Source organism: Cynocephalus volans, chromosome 8 (genome assembly GCF_027409185.1).
Source record: "Cynocephalus volans isolate mCynVol1 chromosome 8, mCynVol1.pri, whole genome shotgun sequence".
In the NCBI taxonomy this organism is placed as follows: domain Eukaryota; kingdom Metazoa; phylum Chordata; class Mammalia; order Dermoptera; family Cynocephalidae; genus Cynocephalus; species Cynocephalus volans.
Window position 1 is genome coordinate 49,721,298 of NC_084467.1, and position 18,813 is coordinate 49,740,110.

The following is an 18,813-nucleotide window of genomic DNA, read 5'->3' on the forward strand; positions in this document are numbered from 1 at the left end:
CCTGATATTTTGGTCTAGAGTTTTTACACTCCAAGCCTCCAAATTAATTGTTTTATAAGCTATGTTTCATTGTGTATCCTAAATGCAAACAGAGAACTAGAAAATACTACCAGTTTTCTTTAAAAATATAAGTTAATTTGGGGACTATACTATCTCAAAATATAAAGTTCCAGGTAAGTAGTCTAACAATTGAAATGAATCATAAAATTGTAAGCCTGAAAGGATACTAGGAGTTAATTTAGACTTTAGTTACACAGAAGAATTTAGGCCCAGAGAAAGTAAACTATATTTTATCCCCCCAAATCAAAGGTTGAGACAAGAGCCAGGTCACCTAAAACTGGCTCAATGCTTCTTCCAATATTGCCTTATTGTTCCTTAGCTATTGATTATAACCAAATAAAGCAAAAATATAGAATCATTTCCAGTTTAGATATAGTCAAACTGTTATTAATAAGAATGCTTGGAGAATGGGTATAAATCAATTCTCTGGTTAACAGAAATAAACTAAAACACATTAAGTTTCAATAAATAAGGCAGCATGATTGCTTACTTTTATTTGAAAATGTACTTAAATGTGGATCACAATTCTGAGTTTTATCGTCATCAGAAGATGATGCAAGACTTTTCAGTCTCAGGCTCAAGCTCATGAATCTAAAACAAAATTCTAATGTTCGCAATTCTCTAGATCAGGGTTTGGAAAATAATGGCTGGTGGCCTGTGTTTTGTGAGGCCCATTAGATAAAAATGGTTTTTACATTTTTAAAGGGTTGCAAAGAATAATGTTTGATAAAGACTGTATATGGCCCCAAAAACCAAAATAATTTACTAACTGGTCCTTTACATAAAAAAAAGTTTGCTGACTTCCATTTTGGATTCAGAGAACACATGAAATTGAGCTGAATATGTAATGTATCCTTAAAGGTGCTTTTTTGTTTTTAAAAATTAAATCTGATTTATTCAAGCTTCATTGTAATTTGTCTCTTTCTACTAATAGTAGGTAGTAGAAAAAAAAAATCTAGTTCAAAGGTTATGATTACTTGTGTTCCAGTTAAATGAGGTTTTGATGCACTAACATAAGTGAACATGTAGTTGAAGCTGAGTATTTTATGTGTTGGAAATCCATAAAAAATGATTCAGACTGCTCACAAAATTTTATATCTTATAATATCTTATAATATTGTTTCTATAAATTAAAACAGAAGCAAATATCTATGATTAAAAACTGGTAATTTGACTCTCACCTTTGAATTTCTCTTCTGACTGTTCTTAAGATTTTTGTCCTCATGCCTCTCCTGGCCCCCCTATAGCACGATTAGATTTACTAATCCAATCAGTAGATTAGATTCTCAACCACATTAATTATCTCAGTGACCACCCATCCACACCTCATTTGCAAACATAAATAAATCTCACCAGAACATATGGAAAGAATGAAAGTATTTCTAATGAGATATGAGATATCAAACTGGAAGATAATAAATGACTAGTTCAGAAATAAAAATTAGAGACATATCCCACTTATTAAGCTGAATACAATTGTAAAGCAGACTACTCTAGTAAGTTTTCATAGTCTACTGCAATGCTTAATAAAGGACTGGAACATTACAGTGGACCATGGTTTGCATAGCATTCTGATACATCAATCACTGCATGACAAGTCCACATCTCTTCCTTTCCCATTATTTATTTGGCAAAGTTTGGATTTTGTGGACTAGAGAAAAAAATGCCAAAGCTGTGCCACTGTTAACTAAATTACAATCATTTCGAGGTTATAACTTTGAAAGTAGGATCTATCCTGTCAAGATAAAAATGTCTGACTTTAAAATAATTACATTAACAATTCTTTTGTACAGTTCTCTTTAGACACTCCATTCTCTTGCTTGCTTTTATAACTGGAAAGGAACAAATTTTCTATTTGAGTCAAGAATTCTTCAGCAATGAAGCAATTGGTCACTTTGCTCAGAGTTTTCCTCAGACACTCCAAAAGCTAGTTGAAAAGAAAAGTTTTATATTTAAATATATAAAAAGTATAAAAATAGGATTTGCATTACTATTACTATATATATATATTTTTTGCAGCTGGCTGGTACACGGATCTGAACCTTTGACCTTGGTATTACAACATCACGCTCTAACCAACTGAGCTAACCAGCCAGCCCTATCACTATTTTATTCCTTTCCAAACCCTGCATTTCCTAATGCTCACAAGAGGGACACTTTCCCTAAATGTGGTTGAAGATTAACCTGTCTTCAGTACAGCTGGAATGTCGAAAACCACTGATGAGGAACACTTAGCTTAGTTCCTTCACGATTTTACATAAGATGACAAACCTGAGATTTTACATGAGATGTTTTCTACCTTGGACAAATTTGTGACTCTGCTCCTTTTTCAGTAGTTCCACTTACAGAACAAAATAATCCTGTACATATAAAAAAGTCTAAGTATATACAAATGCAGGATTCTACCATTTAAAAATTAAGATGCTAGAGTCTATTTTCTTGGAAATGTGCATATTAATCTTTCAACAGCACAAAGTGGATATAATAGAAAGGGGTAAAATATAATAAAAAGAAATTTAATACTTTAAAATTTTCTATTTAACATATCAAATTGCTATCAAAATAAAAAATAAATAAAAGACAAATGCTCCAGTCTACTGTTCTTAACTTCATTACAGAAGCAAACCTAGAAGTGAAATAAAAGAATTCAAAACTCTTATTTCATACTAGAAAGTTAAATAAAATGACCATTTAAATTTAATGGCTAGATTTATACCATCATTCTTAAAAACGATCAATTGTTAAGGCTAAATTGCAAACATGGTGCTTTTGAATTTAATGAAATGAGAAAAATGTTCTCCATTGAGTATAATAATCTAAGAAATTTATCAGCCAACATTGACAAATTTATTCTAAAATAGTATTATTTCTATGTGTAAGCTTGGGCAACAAAACACATTACTAATTATCTCCTAGAAATTAATTTTAGAAAGGAAAAAGCAATAAAGGAAACATACAGAAAATTATCCACAAAGCATCAGGCATCATGGGAAAACATCAATATGAACAGCTTTAGAATCTGTGAACAATGGAACCAATTAAAATGAAGGCAGCTTACTTTCTGCAAACAAGTCAGGTCAGAATCCCGGTGAAAGATTTTATCCATGGGGACACTGCTGTAGAAAGAAATATGAAAACAAACTGATGAAATACTATAAACTAATCAGCTTTGTAATAAACTATCACTGATGCCATCCATCATAATTTAACTTGGGTTTTTTCTGAAACATAATTTAATGAGAAACACTGCAGACATGCAACTGTCTCAAACCACAGCACATACCTATGGGAGAGCCTGTATTTTTCTATTATCCACTTTGTCTTTTCAAACACTAATCCCCACTGAGGTTCTTCTAGCATCTGTTGTACTTCAAATTTGTAAGGTAAACCTGGGAGAAGCATAAAGAAGCACATTTTCATCAACTATTTCTTAAATCTCCAATCTCCTTTTAATAATACTTAAAATTCCCTTCAGTGTTTTTACAACCACAGCTTGGCAGACCAGCTGAAGAGCACTTGAAACATAGTGGGCATTCATTAAATATTTATTGCCTTACTGTACTTGGCCCATCAAGCATGTTAATGCCAAACTATTAATAATAATAAAGAAAAGTAAAAGTGCCATTTGTATGACAATTCTATGCAAGGCACTGTGAGAGGTAGGATGATCAAATAATTTATCAGCCAAACCAAGAGACATTTTGAGTGAGAGGGACCACTGTTAACAACTGTGCCAGAACCATAGGCTTGGGACTGTCCTGGGCAAACCAAGACATATTGCCATCTTAGTGATAAGTTATGTGCCAAGCTTTAGGTGCTTTAAATATGTAACTTCATGTCACTTAAACAAAGTAGTTACCATTATTTTCCCAAAGTTTTTTTGATGAGAACACTGAGCCACAGAAAGGTTAGGTAACTTATTCGTCGTCATATTAAGAGACAGAGGCAGGATCTGAACCCAGGTAGACTGGCTTGAGAGTTTATGTTCTTAACTTACACAGTACACTGCCTGTCAATTAGATTTTTCCCATAATAAAGCTTTTGAAGTAAGTAAAATGCCAGCAAACCAGAAGGCATGGAAAAACAAAACAAAAAAGGGGGGAAAACCATAAATGTACTTCTTCATTGAAACAAAGGATAGCTAAATTGTCAATATGCTCTAAAAAGACATTTTTTTTTTTTTCACTTGTTCAGGTGTTTGGAGGGAGAGAAAGGGATAGCAAGCCTAATGATGATTGATCTTTTTTCCCCCATTTCTCAAATCTCCTCCCCTCCAAAAACTTATGAAGAGTAACACCTTACAGTACAAAGGCTATTAAGCAAACTCCTTTTGGTGGTAACAATCATTTACTTGACATGCCTTGATTACCTACTAAGCACAGATACCAGCTATAATCATAACTATCTACTAAAAACCTATTATTTGCTAAACACTTTACATGTATTACTGGCAATTCTTACAGCCACCCACCCTGTAAGCAAGGTAGTAATTTTTTCTCATTTTACAGAAAAAGAGAATGAGAGACGTTAAGTAACCTGCCCAAGGTAAAAAAAAAAAAAAAAAAAAAAAAAACAACCAATACATGTCAGAATTGGCATGTGAATCCAATTGACTGACTCCTACTTTTAACGAACATCAAAAATGGGATTAAAGAGACATAAATAATGCATTTTCAGTCTGTGCTGACAGAAAAACACAGAAACATACACATACACACACAAACTATATACAACTTTATTTGGTATTAAGAAAATTTTTCTAAGTTAAAAAAAAGGAACTAAAGCCACTAAAAATTTCCTTTTGTGTAGAATATTTTTACCCACTAAAATATAAGAAAACTAATCATTAAGTACAATACCTGCCTGTCACAAGTACAGAAAACACTTAACCATTGGAGATATTTTAAAGATAGGACCTGAGTTAAAAGTACTATAGCACAAGGTATTCATGGCTTCTGAAAAACCTTAATTTTTACCCCAAGAGAATTTCCAAGAGGAGCAAAGCAAAAGACCTAGGATTAAGATCTAATACGAAGTGTTAACCTGGACAAGTAATATATATATGAGGTAGCCTTGTACAATACAACTTTCTGCAATGACGGTAACATTGAGTACCTGTGCGCTGTCCAATGGAAGCTTATGTGAACACCGGGTACAGTTTCCTCTAATCCTTTCAAGTGGTCTTTCCCCTGCCTAGGTTAGTTTCTTCTTGTGCATGTGCTGGTCTGTATTTTGCTAAATACTCCAGAGGTACCTTCTACAAAACTCTGGAGCTCACTCTCTATTTGGCTTTCTGTTCTCTAGGACTCTGTCTTGCAATCTTAGCTGCCTTGGTATCCCCACCTCTATCACTGCAACTCAGAGAGTCTGCCAGGTTCTGGGTGTGCTTCTCCTTGTGCCATACCTGAAAACTTTCTTAAGTCAGAAAACTAGGGTAATTTTGGGCTCACTTCATTTGTTTCCAATCTCTTAGTAATCACATTCCTTTGGTGCCTGATGTTGTGTCCTAAATACCACTGTTCTATATATTTTGTCCAGTTTTTTTCCAGACAGGTCCTTATTACTTCATTTTGGCTAGAAGTAGAACTACACAAACTGAATTTTAAATTTCATTTAATTCTAATGTATTTAAATTTAGAGTCACATATCCCTACTACTGGACAGCATGAGGGTAGAGGCTCACTACTAAAATCTAGCAGTTTGAGACTAAAAAATAACTTAAAGTGAACCAGTTCATTGTAATTCCTCTTTTTGTAAAATTATACTGAGCCAAAGAATGATATATACTATGTGCTACAATCGAAATGAGCATTCTGGACTAAAGCGAATGTCAATATTATTCATTCAATAAAGACCCAGAGTGTTGACCCCTCCTAGATGAAGGCAATTGATTAGGTGTTCCTGGGGATACAAAGACAAATAAGACATAATCCCTGCTCTTTTGGTGCTCAGTTTAGCAAGACTTGCTAAATAAATTACATTAAAAGACAAAAAAGCAACCATAAGGCAGGGAAAAAATGTTGCAGATACACAAAGAATAGAGCAATTAATAGTACATGACATAAGGGTAGTGCTGGGAAGTTTTTACCAAATAGAGGGCATTCAAGGAAGATCACTAAGAATGAAGATATGTTTCCTTGTGCTGGAAACAGGATAGAAAAATAAATACAATACAGTACCTGCTCTCAAAGAATTCATGACCTGATGTGGAAGAGTACAATGTGGTAACTGTAGTGATAGTGTCCAGAGGAGGACCTGAAGTAAAGTAGTGGTAGCAAGGACAGAGAAAATAAATATCTTAGAGGTGCCAACTGTGTCCTCCAATCATTTCCTTTCTATCCACACTCTCTACTTTTCCTAGTCGGCTACACTAATTCCCTAACCAGCCAGAGTTGACTGGACCACAAGTGGACATAAACCTCAGGAATCGAGTCATAGGATGGGCTACACCAACCAAATTCTTTCTTGAGATAGAATAGGAACTAAGAGATGTAAAAATAGAGCTAATCATTGTTAAGCCTGAATTGGGAGGTGATGAAGAGCTGGTGCTCATTTTTTTTTTTTTTCCCATATGCATGCCATCGCAGAGGAAGCCAGTTTGCATTTACAAAAAAATTTTCATGAGAACACAGACTTTCTCTACTTCATTTATTGCAGTGTCTCCAGTGCCTAACATACACACTGCCTAGCCATAACTTTTCTCCACATTTTAAGCTTTTTGCCCAGTGGCCATGGCAACACAGTGGGGACTTGACTATAACTGGATATTATGAAAGAGAAGAGGGTGGCTGCACTAGATGGCACCCAGCAATCCCCTAGTTGAGGCATGAAATAATTTTGCACAGTTGTAAATTCTTTGACTATTTAAGATTCAAAGAAATTAGAGTAAAAATAGGAGGAAGTTATTTTTGCTGAAAACTTACGATAGGAGCCATCTGGGCTAATTTCCTCACTTATAACCAGGCAGGTAATCTGGGAATATGGTAAAGGATTATTTCGATTATAGGGACTAACAATCATTCCAATGAACTTTGCACCTCCTCTGGAGAAGTAACTCTACAATTACAAGAAAAGTATAATTAGTTTCAACTATATAAATTTAAATATCTGTCCATACCAACATTTTAAACATCTAATGCGGAAAAGGAGAACAAAAAAGTGTATTAAAAATTTCATCTCCAAACAGCAACTAAATGAAATGCCTTATATATTCATTTCACATTCTAAATTTTTCAGACCAATATGTCTTCAACTCAATCTGAAATCCTTAAAAAAAATCACCTGGCCTATAAAATCTACACTTGCCACAAATATATTTACAAATTATATTCAACACACTACAGCTATAATCGTTACCGGTATGGTAATAGTTTAAAAACAGCTCCCTACAACAAAAACATTCACATATCAAACATAAAATTAAAGAATAAAACAAAACTTTTTTCAGAGACACAAAATATATTGTTTCTGATTACTTCAAATGCAGCTGGTCCTCGTCATAGTTGTTCCCATCAATTTTTAAAGGCTCTGGGAGTATTTATCACTGTTACTTTTATGGCTTGTCTGTACTAAACAAAATAGGTGACTTTCCAAATGTTTACATTAACATGTATTACTATCGCAATAAATAAAAAAATGGCAAGTTATTTCAAAACCTCAGATACAAAGAATACAAGGATACTTTTACAAAGTTTGCGGGAAAATTGAATTAGAAGATAACATAAATCCTTCCATGAACTTTCTGAAGAACTCTAGTATTAGAAATGCAATACTGAAAATGCTAAAAGTATATTTAACAGAAAGCAATTGGGGGTGGGGGTGGGGGAAACGTGCAATCTTTTACAGAATATATACACACAATACCTACAAATATACCTGGTATTTGGCTTGTGTGTCAATATCTCTCAAGGAAGGATTAGGATCAAATGCAGGATGAGAGTGATACCATCCAATAACACTGTAGCCTCTAACAGCCAAGGTTTCTGAGGCCTGTGTTTGTGATACAGGATCCATCTCACACTGCAGTCCTGTACTCAGACTGTTACATGGTTCTGCTGCACAGATCTGTAAAGGATTGATCCTCATATGATTATATTGAAATCCTGTTAATTCTATTACTGTAATGTTTTAGTGCTTTCATACACAGACACAGAAGCTTTTCAAGAACAAGACATGTATTTGAGTATATCATAGGCAGCATTTAACCTCCAAATGAATTATACTCCAAAAGTGTGTTTGTATAAGAACTAAGAACTTAGCATGCATTTTTCTGCTCAAAGTCATAATAACTGTTAGTTTTCCAGTTCAACCCACATAGTACCTATACAAAGTTATTCTTTCAATGACTTCTATTATTTATGACAATAAAGTCAATAGAATGATGCATACCAACTTTCAACTACAAGTGTGAACACATATTTCTGGCATTTTAGAAGTTGTAGCTTTTCACTGGTGAGGGTAATGAATAGGCAAGGCCTGGCAGTGTTTTCTCTTGGTGATGAAAGGAAACAGGTATTCAGTATATGGAATGTTTAGTTCTGGGAATACATAATTTGCTATATTTGCATATTCTCACACATATCATAGGTAAAGTCTGTGTTTTAACTATATTCACCAAATTCTATAAAAATATTTGGTATGGCAGAACTAAATATTAATTAAAACAGTTTTTTAAAAGAGAGAACTTACTTCAACTATTTTATCAACTTCTGAGTATCTTCCTCCTAACAGACCAATCACTTCTGCCATAGACACATGGGCATGCTAAAAGATATATAATACAGACTTAGCCCAAACACACCTGACAAAAAAATCAGAATACAATTCACTTATCACAGGAGAGTAATTTACAAATATGGTAATTATGAATTTCTAAAATAAACTACCATAGTAGAGGAACTAGATGTGAGGGTCAGAGCACAGAGAATAAGATTTTAGGTCTATCTTCATTGCCAGCTGAGAAGCTTTGAACCAAACACTTAAACTCTACAAGACTCCACTTTTTCACTTATGAAATGAAGATACCATTTGCTCTCCCTATTCAAGAAAGGTATTATAAGTGTACAAAGTAAAAATCACTCTGGGTGCCTCTGCAGAAAAACACCACAACCACACAACTGTTGGATGTATCAGTAGTTTAGCGCAAACAAGGAACCTCCAAATTATAGGAGTTGTGCTTTGTTTCAGTGGTCTAAAAGGCAGCAGACATGGGATATTAGGAAACAAAAATAGGGTTAATGATGGTGAACAGTCTGCAAAAACTCACATTAATTTATTTTCTCTAAAATATGGAAACATACAATTGTTTGGCTTTTCTCCAAAAGAAAAGACATTTTTAGATTCCTTGTAAAAGAGGATAGTTAAGATCCAAAATACACGTCTTCCATACTCTCTCTTATGCCTGCAATAAAAATACACAAGAATAGAAATCAGAATAACTAAATAAACACAATAGATTATCCTTACCAAATCCATTATTAAAAGTGCTTCTGAAGCCACTTTCACCTGAAATGGCTCCTGAAATATAAAAAAAAAAACAAAAAACGGGGGAGCATAAAAATAAAGACTTTGTTTTCCCCAGCTGGAATGTCCACCCTTTTCTCCTTTATCTATCCCACCAAGTTCTCAACACTAATCAAGGCTCAGTGCAAACTAAACTAAAATAGTACCTGCTTTTCTTCACTGAAAAAATTGCAAGGTATCAGTTGGAAGGGATCAAATGAGCTGGAAAAAAAAATCATTTTTAATATAATCTCAACAAGATTAGGAAAATAAAGTTATTTGCAAATTTGAAAATATGTATCAATAACCAAAACCCAAATTCTATCTGAATGAGAAGAATGTTAAACCAGGAGAATTTCTTAGGACATTACATACAACCCTTCTGAAGAAGCATTGTTCTTTTAGATTTGATTAAAAAAACCAGGAACTTTGGGAGAAAGTTAATTCTGTTGTCTTAAGTCCCTTTAACACCTGAAGAGAACACTATGAATTGTCAGATATGTGTCCTACAGTGAAAGCAGATTTCAAGAAGTTCAATGAAAATGTAACTAATTCTCTGACAAGAGACTTGAAAGAAAGTTCAAGAAAGATGGAGGTTTCTCAAAAACACTTTTGTCAGTACAATAATGTGCTCACCACAGAGTAAGGACTCACTCACTATATTCTGAATGAATAACAAACATTCTACCAAAGAAATTAATGTATACAGCAAGTCCTATGACAAACTCTTATTTTAAAGTGAAAAAGTAAAAAGAGATGGAAAGGGGGAGTCTAAACAAGGCTAGACACAAAAGCATGTGTAAATCTGAGGGAAATGTTAGAAAGGCTTTGACCAGTAAAGAACTGAGGTTTGAGAAAAATATTAAGAAAAATAAAAGGGCTTTTTAAAGACTATGTTCAGAGAAAGAAAAACAAACATGAATATGCTCATGTTAACACAACTGGAAAAGAGTAGCACTATTCAGCTCCCATTCCACCAAAGAGACTGTTAGTTAGCTCCAAGAGAACAGACACTTTGTTTTGCTTAGTTCTGTAGCCCAAATTCCCAGAACTGCCTGACACATATTAGGCATTCAAAAAATAATTCTTGAATGAAAAGACCCTTAAATTATAAAGTGCTTAATCAACACAAATAAAAAAACCAAAAAACTAAAGGCCAGGACAGATGAGAAAACAGAAAGAGGGCAGAGGAAGAACGTCGCAGGGTACTTAAGGACCATGAATGCAGAACTGCCATCAATGCTTCTGACAAGCTGCAGAGAAAGGGAAAATTATTGAAGGACTAGAGACAGGTAATTACTGGACTTGTTTTCAAAATATGAAAAAGAAAAGCAGACTTCAGACACAAAAGAATTTGATGTTGCATACTGGCAAAATTCTACAAAAGATTATTAAAACTGCTGATTTGTAAGCTTACCAAGTGAACAAGTGACTAAGCAAATGATGGTTCATAAAAATATAAATCATAAGTAGACCTTATCACAGACATTTTTGATAGGAATGATCTGCTAAAAACTAGCAGACTATATAAAGACTCATATATTTTACCTAAATATGTAAAATGTATTTTATATATTTCAGCAAGACATCTGCTATGATTATCTTTCCACACAAGATGAAGAAATATGGGTTAATTGGGTAACATATAAAAGTGACAGAACAATGATGTCTGAGGTCTCCGTTTATTTCAGCTAAACATTTTAATCAGTGATTAATGGCAGAAAAGACAAGCTTATTGAAATGCTGATGATAAAATGCTACCAAGGCTAAAATGAGAAAAGTGAATCTGGATTCAAAAGGATGTTGACAACTGGAACAACGACTTGAAAATCACAATAAATTTAAGACTCACATTTAGATTCAGATAATCAATTGTCTAGATACTGGACGACGAGTCTTGGCTTACGGATGACTATTTTTTACACAGTTTATCTAATTTACTCTCACAATTACTACGTATGTTTTCATTTTTATTTTAGAGAGGTAACATATGACATAATGGTTAGCAGAATGGATTCTTAAGTCTTAATGCCTGGGTTTAAAACCAATAGCTCTACCACTAAATAGGGTGAGCAAGTTATTAAACCTCTCTATGTCTCTAAGTTTTCTCATCAGTATTAAGGGAGATGTTAACTACTGGCCTTAAAACACAGCTAACAGTGTTAACTATTTTAACTATTATTTCATAAATGAGGACCCAAGGCTTACCCAAGGACACACAACTCCTGGATATATTGGTTTAAAAGGAACCCTGACAAAACTATAGTCTATTCAGTTGGGGCGGGGGGATCTACAGGAAATGAGAGGTCCAGAAAATTAAGGCATTCAACTTATTCAGTGACCCTCAATTTTACGAGTTTCAAATTTTAGCTTATTATATATACATTAAAAAACAACAACAAACCCCACAATCAACATCACCCAAAGAGAGAGAGAGTCATTTCATGAAATTACCCATCCATAATGTCTGGAGTTGAATGACCACTTATTGTAAATAAGGCCCCTTTACAACATGTTGAATTCTATGTTCACTGAACCTGAACAAATCTAAAACTTTTGCTTGAGGTCTCCAAATTGCTAATCGGTGAAATAAAAAATTACAAAAATTTTAGCAGTACTTTTTTTTAACTTAATGTGAATATAATGCAGCTATTGAATATATGTCCATACATTTTCTAACCATTTGTGATAAGTTAAAAAAAAAAAAATCACATTTCTATAACATAACACTATACCTTTTTGTTGGTCTTGGTACTTTTAAAGATTTAACAGGTTTGCACTTTTCCTCTTCTCTTCTTTTTGCCAACTCCTCAGCAGAGAGATGCTAAAATAAAACAACATTTGGTCAAAGAGTCCATCAACGACTGAGGCAGAATTAATAAAAATAGTCCTTTAAAGCCAAATTCAAGGGCACGTGAGAACAAGACAGACTAAATTGATATAGATGTGTCTCCTTGCTACTAATAAATAAAAATGCTGGATAAAGGTGAAGACTAAACATTAAAAAAAAAACAAGAACTCGCCAATATTTTTAAAAAATTGTTTCAAAATACACAGCCATACCAAACTTAAAATTTATTTCTACTCTTGACTTATCCATTCCAATGGTACCAATAACCCAGTTTCCAAAACATCAGTTATCACCCAAGTCTTTTCTCTTATTTCCCATTTCTTGTTACTAAGCCCTGCTGTGCTGAGTTTTCTTTCACAACTGACAGACATTGCAGCATAATGATTATGAACACAACTTCTGGAGCTAGAATGCTCAACTCTGCTATTTACTAGCTGGGTGACCCTAGGCAAGTTTAGAAACTTTTGTGCTTCGGTTTCCTCATTTTTTACAAATGGGAACAATAATAGTAATAAAAACAATGTCACGGTGTTACTGTGAAGATTAATGTTTATAAAATACTGACAATAGTGTCTCACACATAGTAAGCCCTATATAAGTATTTATAAAATAAAGTAAACCTCTATTTATTCCGCTTCTGCTACCAAGCTTAGCTTCTAGCCCAAATGAACTATGCACCTTTTCCAGAATAGTATTTTCCCATGTCTACACCTTTGCTTATGCCACTCTCTCAGCCTGGAATGCTTTCATCTACTTTTCCAGATTCTTCTGCTGGTCCTTTAGATGAAACTGAACATCATATCTTCTGTGAAACCTTCCTGATCACATCCTTTGGGAAGATCTTATAATTCTTGGGAGCAACCTTATGGAATTTACCAAAGGTTTTATCTTTCCTACTAGTAATATAAGTTCCTTATGGGAAGGAACCATGTATTATTAATTATTGTTTCTAAAATAGTGCTGAAGTGTGAGGTTGGGGGCAGGGAATGGAGAGAAAGGAAGACAGACAACTAACATTTATTGAGTATCTTGTGCATGCAAAGCTTATTGAGTACTAGTATCTTTACATACTTTATCTCATTTATTTATTACAACAATCCTTTGAGGAAGGTATTATCCACACTTCATAAATTAAAAAAAACATGAGATTCAGTGAGGTTAAGTAGTTGCTCAAGGCAACAAAGCTAGTAAGTACACTTTCACATATTCTTTCCATTATACTGCACTGGTTGTTTATAAATAAACTATATATTTAGAAGAGGCATGTGCATTTGTGTATACACGTACACAAACACATCCATTGCCTATGTTTCCTTTTAGGACCATAGTTTTTATTAGTAGGAATAACACTTCAATATTTGTAATTCAATTTGTATCTAATGCTTAGAACAATGTTTTTACTGGTATATCAGAACATCATTCAGTAAATGTTTAATAAAATGAATTGGGCATACCAACTTCTTGGCATGCTGACAGATATTCTTGAGCTAGAGATAAGACTGGAGATAGAGAATCAAAATTCTGAAAATGAGTCAGGCTCCTAGTTAACTTCACCACCAATGCCTTCTACTTTGTTGTTTATTGGTGACTTCTAGACAAACAAATTAACATGGGAATGAAGACATACATATATAAATATATAAAACAAGTATAATATATATGACTAAGAAATACAAATATGTACTGACAAAAATATTTTCATGAATGGGCTATTTGAAAGGTCAAAGTTACCTCAAATGTTTGTCCTTCTAAGTCCTTCGCATCACACCAGTTTCCCCATGAGTCTCGAACCCTACGTCTCCTCGTGCGCTGTGATGAGATTAAAACAAAGCAAAAGGTAACCAGATTAACTTGGAAAAATAACAGCATATTAATACAAAAACATAATGATAATTATCTAAAAATCAATTCATTTATCAATATTGTAATCTCTGATTAGCAATGTCTAAGTTTTATTTTATTAATTTTTGTTCAACAGTTTGCACTCTGCTTAGAAATAAATCAGTGATGGTACACTAAGGGCATGAGCACTGGCAGCAGGTAGGCAGAGTATGAGCTGGCTGGTGCCGGTGGGGGGCTTTTAAGAAGAATCAGTGATGATTTTCTGTATTTTATTTGCATTTCCTCTTTAATTTTCAATTTCTTTCACCATTTAGAAGCTAAAACACTAGAACAAAGATATTTTTAAGACCAAAAAGAACCACCAAGAAAATAGCTTTCCTTTCAACACTTGTGGTAGAAAATTTGCAAGAATGCATGGCAAGAAGTATAATATTAAAAACTAGATGCAAAATAATTATATTTCTCCTTTAGAAAGGAGATTGCCTAATTAATACAAATAATGACAAATTACAAAGTTGGCTGACTATATTATATTACTAATAGTTTTTCAAACCTCAATACTGAGACTTTTGAAATAGAACAGCTGCCAAAAATAGTAGCACCAACTCTAACAACTCTATTTTGAAAACATCCTTTCTTAAGATAGTAAATCTAGGTAGAAATGGTTTAAAGACTAAACACTCTGAGAAAAATAGCTACTTTATCATCTATACTTTTTTTTTCTTAATATTATCCATTTAACCTATTAGTAAAACTAACAGGATCATATTATGACTCTGCCTTACAGAAGACTTGTTAGGTCACTTTATTTTTAAAATAACATTTACGAATTTAAGAATATCAAAAAACTCACTGACTCAACGAATTTAAAAATAAAGGTTAGCTATTCCAAAAAGCTGATTCTTAAGATATTTTGAAAGAATAAACAAAAATTATAGAGAAAAAAAAAAACTATATAGTTTTAAAAGACACATTAGATTTATAAATCAAAACTAAGCAGTCCAAAATCACTTTAGCAAAACATTACTTTGGATCAAGTTTGCCAGTGAATTTTGAGGGTTTTTAAAGTTTGCTTTTGTCTCATAAATGCAACATGAAATTGAATGAAAGCCAGAAAAGTGAATGGCTAAGGTAAAATAAAAGAGAAAACATATTCTTCCACTAAACGGTCATTTGTTAAACAGTTAAAAAGTAGTCATTCCTGACTAAACATGGTAAAGAGCAATGTGGAGAGATCATTTAATGAGAGACGACTGCTTACCATAGACTGCAGACGCTGGGCAAGTTGATATGCTTCTACTGCATCCTTTCTGTCTCTGATTCGTACTTTATCAACTGGTTGTGGCCTATTATACACAGCCTGTTCTAGGAATTCAGGAAAGACAAAACCATCTATTATTTTGTGAAATGCATTTCACAAAAGAAAAAAGAGGAAGACACATCTACATTGACTACAGTTGAGCTTCTATGATTCTATATTATTCCTTAATCATACACTTGACGGGCTATTCAACAGTTCTCAAATAAATTAATACATTATGAGAAGATCTCAATAAAATGGAATATTTACGAAATGGGTAATCTGTTTAATTTCTGATTAACTAAGTGCTAAGCCCACTTTGTTAACTTTGGCAGTATCTAATACGGAAAACATGATTTCATTTTTTATTTAGTGGTTGAGGAAGTTAAATGCCTTAGTTTTCCTGAAAAGTTAGTCTTAATATACAGGGCTTTGCACAAACAAAGACACTGAAATAAAGGACAGACCCCAGGGCAGACTGTAAATTCCATCTATCTCTGTATAAAATGAAATAATCTCTGACAGGCAACTTTCTGCTTAGTTGTCTCTCTTTCACAGACAAAGAATACAGAATACACCCTTCATAAACCATGGGTTACAAGGTTCTAATTACCTTATCATTTTGCAACTATGGCTTTTAGCTTTCTTTGAAAAGCCTGTGTCATGTTAATTCAATAAAAGGGTAGAATACATTTTAAAATATGCATATTCATCAACTTTAAATTTGAAAAAAAAATGGAATGAAAGAAACTTGCTTCTATGAAAAATAGAATAAAAATGCCAAAATATTTAAGTGTAGAGGCTCATAAATTATTTCCTTTATTTAAACATTGCTAGACAGCATTTCTAGCATGAATATAGTATTTGCAAATTAAATGAGCTATTATTAGACTTTTCATAAAATAATTTTACTTTTATCCAACAAAAAAATCTGTATTCTTAAATGGTTAGACTGAATTTTTTTCCTTTAAAATAACACCCTCAATTTTCATTGTAGGTCAAAGGCAAATAGTTTTATCAACAGAAATCTGTTTAATAGCAAAATCTTAATAACACATTTATTCCATAATGTTACAGCATCTCTCTGAATTCTATATACCTAAATCTATCTGAATTTAACCATCATTGAAATTAATGGGTGCTGTAAGGATAAAAAATGTTGAGTAAAAGATATTGTTTTTTTTTTTTTTTTTTTTTTTTACCACATCCAAAATTGATTGCTCCTATTAATTCGAGGTATGTATGAATCCGTCCAATACAATTAACATCCCCGCAGTTCTTCAGGCCAGGACGTACTGAGGTCTTATTTAAGTATTTTGGTTTGCATATCTCCCTAATTAAGAGATGGAATTACAATTATTTTGGATAAATAAAAACATAAAAAAAGACTTCTGGCGAAAACTATTAATATTTGAAATATCTTAAAATTTTACCCCCTCTCAATGTGCAAACATGCAGTCAATACAATACTAATACATAATAACCAAGTGTACTTTTTCTGAAATAAATTTTAATGATGTAATAACTTATAAGTATAGTGTGATTTTTACAAGTATTATTTCTTCCCCAAAATTAAATTCTATAAATCCCAGTTTACCCAAGACCTAGAAGATAGAAGCATACATATGTATAGATCCAAACTGAATCTTTGAATAAAAAGGGTACTTTGATAATATATTGAAAGTATTTAGTATTAGACATTTCTAATTTTTAATATATTACTTAAGAAAGTAGGAAAGAGAATGGCTACCAAAAATCTGCAGTAGTCTGAAAACTGGATTGATCTAATTAAAGATTATCCAAATCAAAATGCTTTAAACAGAGCTCAGTAATCTAGCACAGTGCTGAACAAATGGTAACGACTCTAAAAATATATGTTCATGAAATAGTGATGATTCAAATGTTCAATCTTTTCCCCTAACAAATAGAGTGCCTTCTATATTCCAAGCATTGTTGTAAGCAGTAGGGATTTAACAATGAACAAAACACACAAAGTCTGCTTTCATTATCATGAGGCAGGCAGGGAGAGAAGATAATACACTAATAAAAATGTATTTTCAGTGATAGTGAGTTCTATGAAGACAATAAAATACAGGGTAGGGGAATGAGAATGAGAGGGAGAAGATATGTGATAGGGTAGTCAGAGAAGGCCTCTAATTTCCTGAGCAGACTTGAATGAGACAAGGAAGCAATACCGACCAAGATCTAGGAGGAAAGAGCATACAAGTCAGAGTGAAAAGTCAGGGTCAAGGCCCTGAGTCGCAAGTATGAAAATAATGAGTCAAGACCATAGACTCTGAAATCACCTTTACCTAGTATGACCTGGAACAAATTCCTTACCTGTGAACCTCGTTTTTCCCAGGTGTAAAATGACAAGGTTGTCAAGAGGACTGGAAATTATTTTAAAACAATGCACGACATTTGATAGGCATTCAATAATGGTATTGGTCACTATTTTAATAAAAATATTCCCCCAAACAGGTAGTCAACTGTATCTGTTTTTTTTTTATTTTTTATCTACAAACAAATCTGGTGGGCCTCTTTTATTTTTAAAACCTCTATTTTTTTTTTAACGCTACTTTCAGTCCCTAACCATTTTCTCTTCTATTTCCAAACAGAATAGATTTGAGTTCCTGTTCAAACATCTCTTTTTGCTTTCACACTATTCTGCCAAATCACCATATTTAAACAGCCAATACCTAATTGTCTCAAGAATTAAGGCAAATGACTTAGGAAACTCCTGCCATATTACTTATAGTAACTGTATAAATTATCCTGCCTCATTTAGGATCCATAATTCAAAGTAACACATGGAATTTGATTAAAGTAACATTAAGTACACCAGATAATTCATCTAGACATTTTTGAGTTAGTTAAATTTTGGTAGTTATACTTTTATTTCCAAATACAAAGCAGATAACAACAGAGATCTAATTTAATTAGTCTTTTTTAATAGTGAGAATTAGGCAATGTGGAGTAACAAAAAGAGTGATTTATAGAGTCAAGACTTGGACTGAAGTCCTTCATGTGTCAGTGGCTGGTTGTATGATCAAAGGCAGGTCCCTAAATCTCTCCTGATCTTAGAATTGTTGTCTATTAAGAGATAACAGCATCTGTCTATTTCACAATTTTGTTGTTATATATCAAATGTGATACACGAAAGCTGTCCGTAAATAGTTAAGCACTACGTAAACGTCAGTTGTTCCTCGTAAGTATTCCTTACTATGATGCCACCCTTACGCAGAAGCTGTACTTTCAG

General features: G+C 33.2%; 1 protein-coding gene across 4 annotated transcripts in view; it reads right to left on the reverse strand.

The window, feature by feature from the left end:
• Window positions 1-1,229: 1,229 nt before the first annotated feature.
• MYSM1 (Myb like, SWIRM and MPN domains 1) overlaps window positions 1,230-18,813 on the reverse strand; it is a 33,425-nt gene continuing 15,841 nt past the window's right edge. For 2 of the 4 annotated variants that reach the window (XM_063106062.1, XM_063106061.1), the window contains 12 exons: window positions 16,757-16,887; window positions 15,516-15,619; window positions 14,144-14,221; window positions 12,297-12,385; window positions 9,729-9,783; window positions 9,526-9,576; window positions 8,749-8,823; window positions 7,936-8,124; window positions 6,984-7,116; window positions 3,344-3,449; window positions 3,119-3,176; window positions 1,230-1,987 (listed from right to left, as the gene is read on the reverse strand). In XM_063106062.1, the coding sequence (XP_062962132.1) occupies window positions 1,829-1,987; window positions 3,119-3,176; window positions 3,344-3,449; window positions 6,984-7,116; window positions 7,936-8,124; window positions 8,749-8,823; window positions 9,526-9,576; window positions 9,729-9,783; window positions 12,297-12,385; window positions 14,144-14,221; window positions 15,516-15,619; window positions 16,757-16,887 (1,228 nt within the window). In that variant the 3' untranslated portion in view covers window positions 1,230-1,828. Of the gene's footprint in view, window positions 1,988-3,118; window positions 3,177-3,343; window positions 3,450-6,983; window positions 7,117-7,935; window positions 8,125-8,748; window positions 8,824-9,325; window positions 9,577-9,728; window positions 9,784-12,296; window positions 12,386-14,143; window positions 14,222-15,515; window positions 15,620-16,756; window positions 16,888-18,813 lie in introns of those variants that run through there. The other 2 variants (XR_010024242.1, XM_063106063.1) reach the window with 2 other exon arrangements.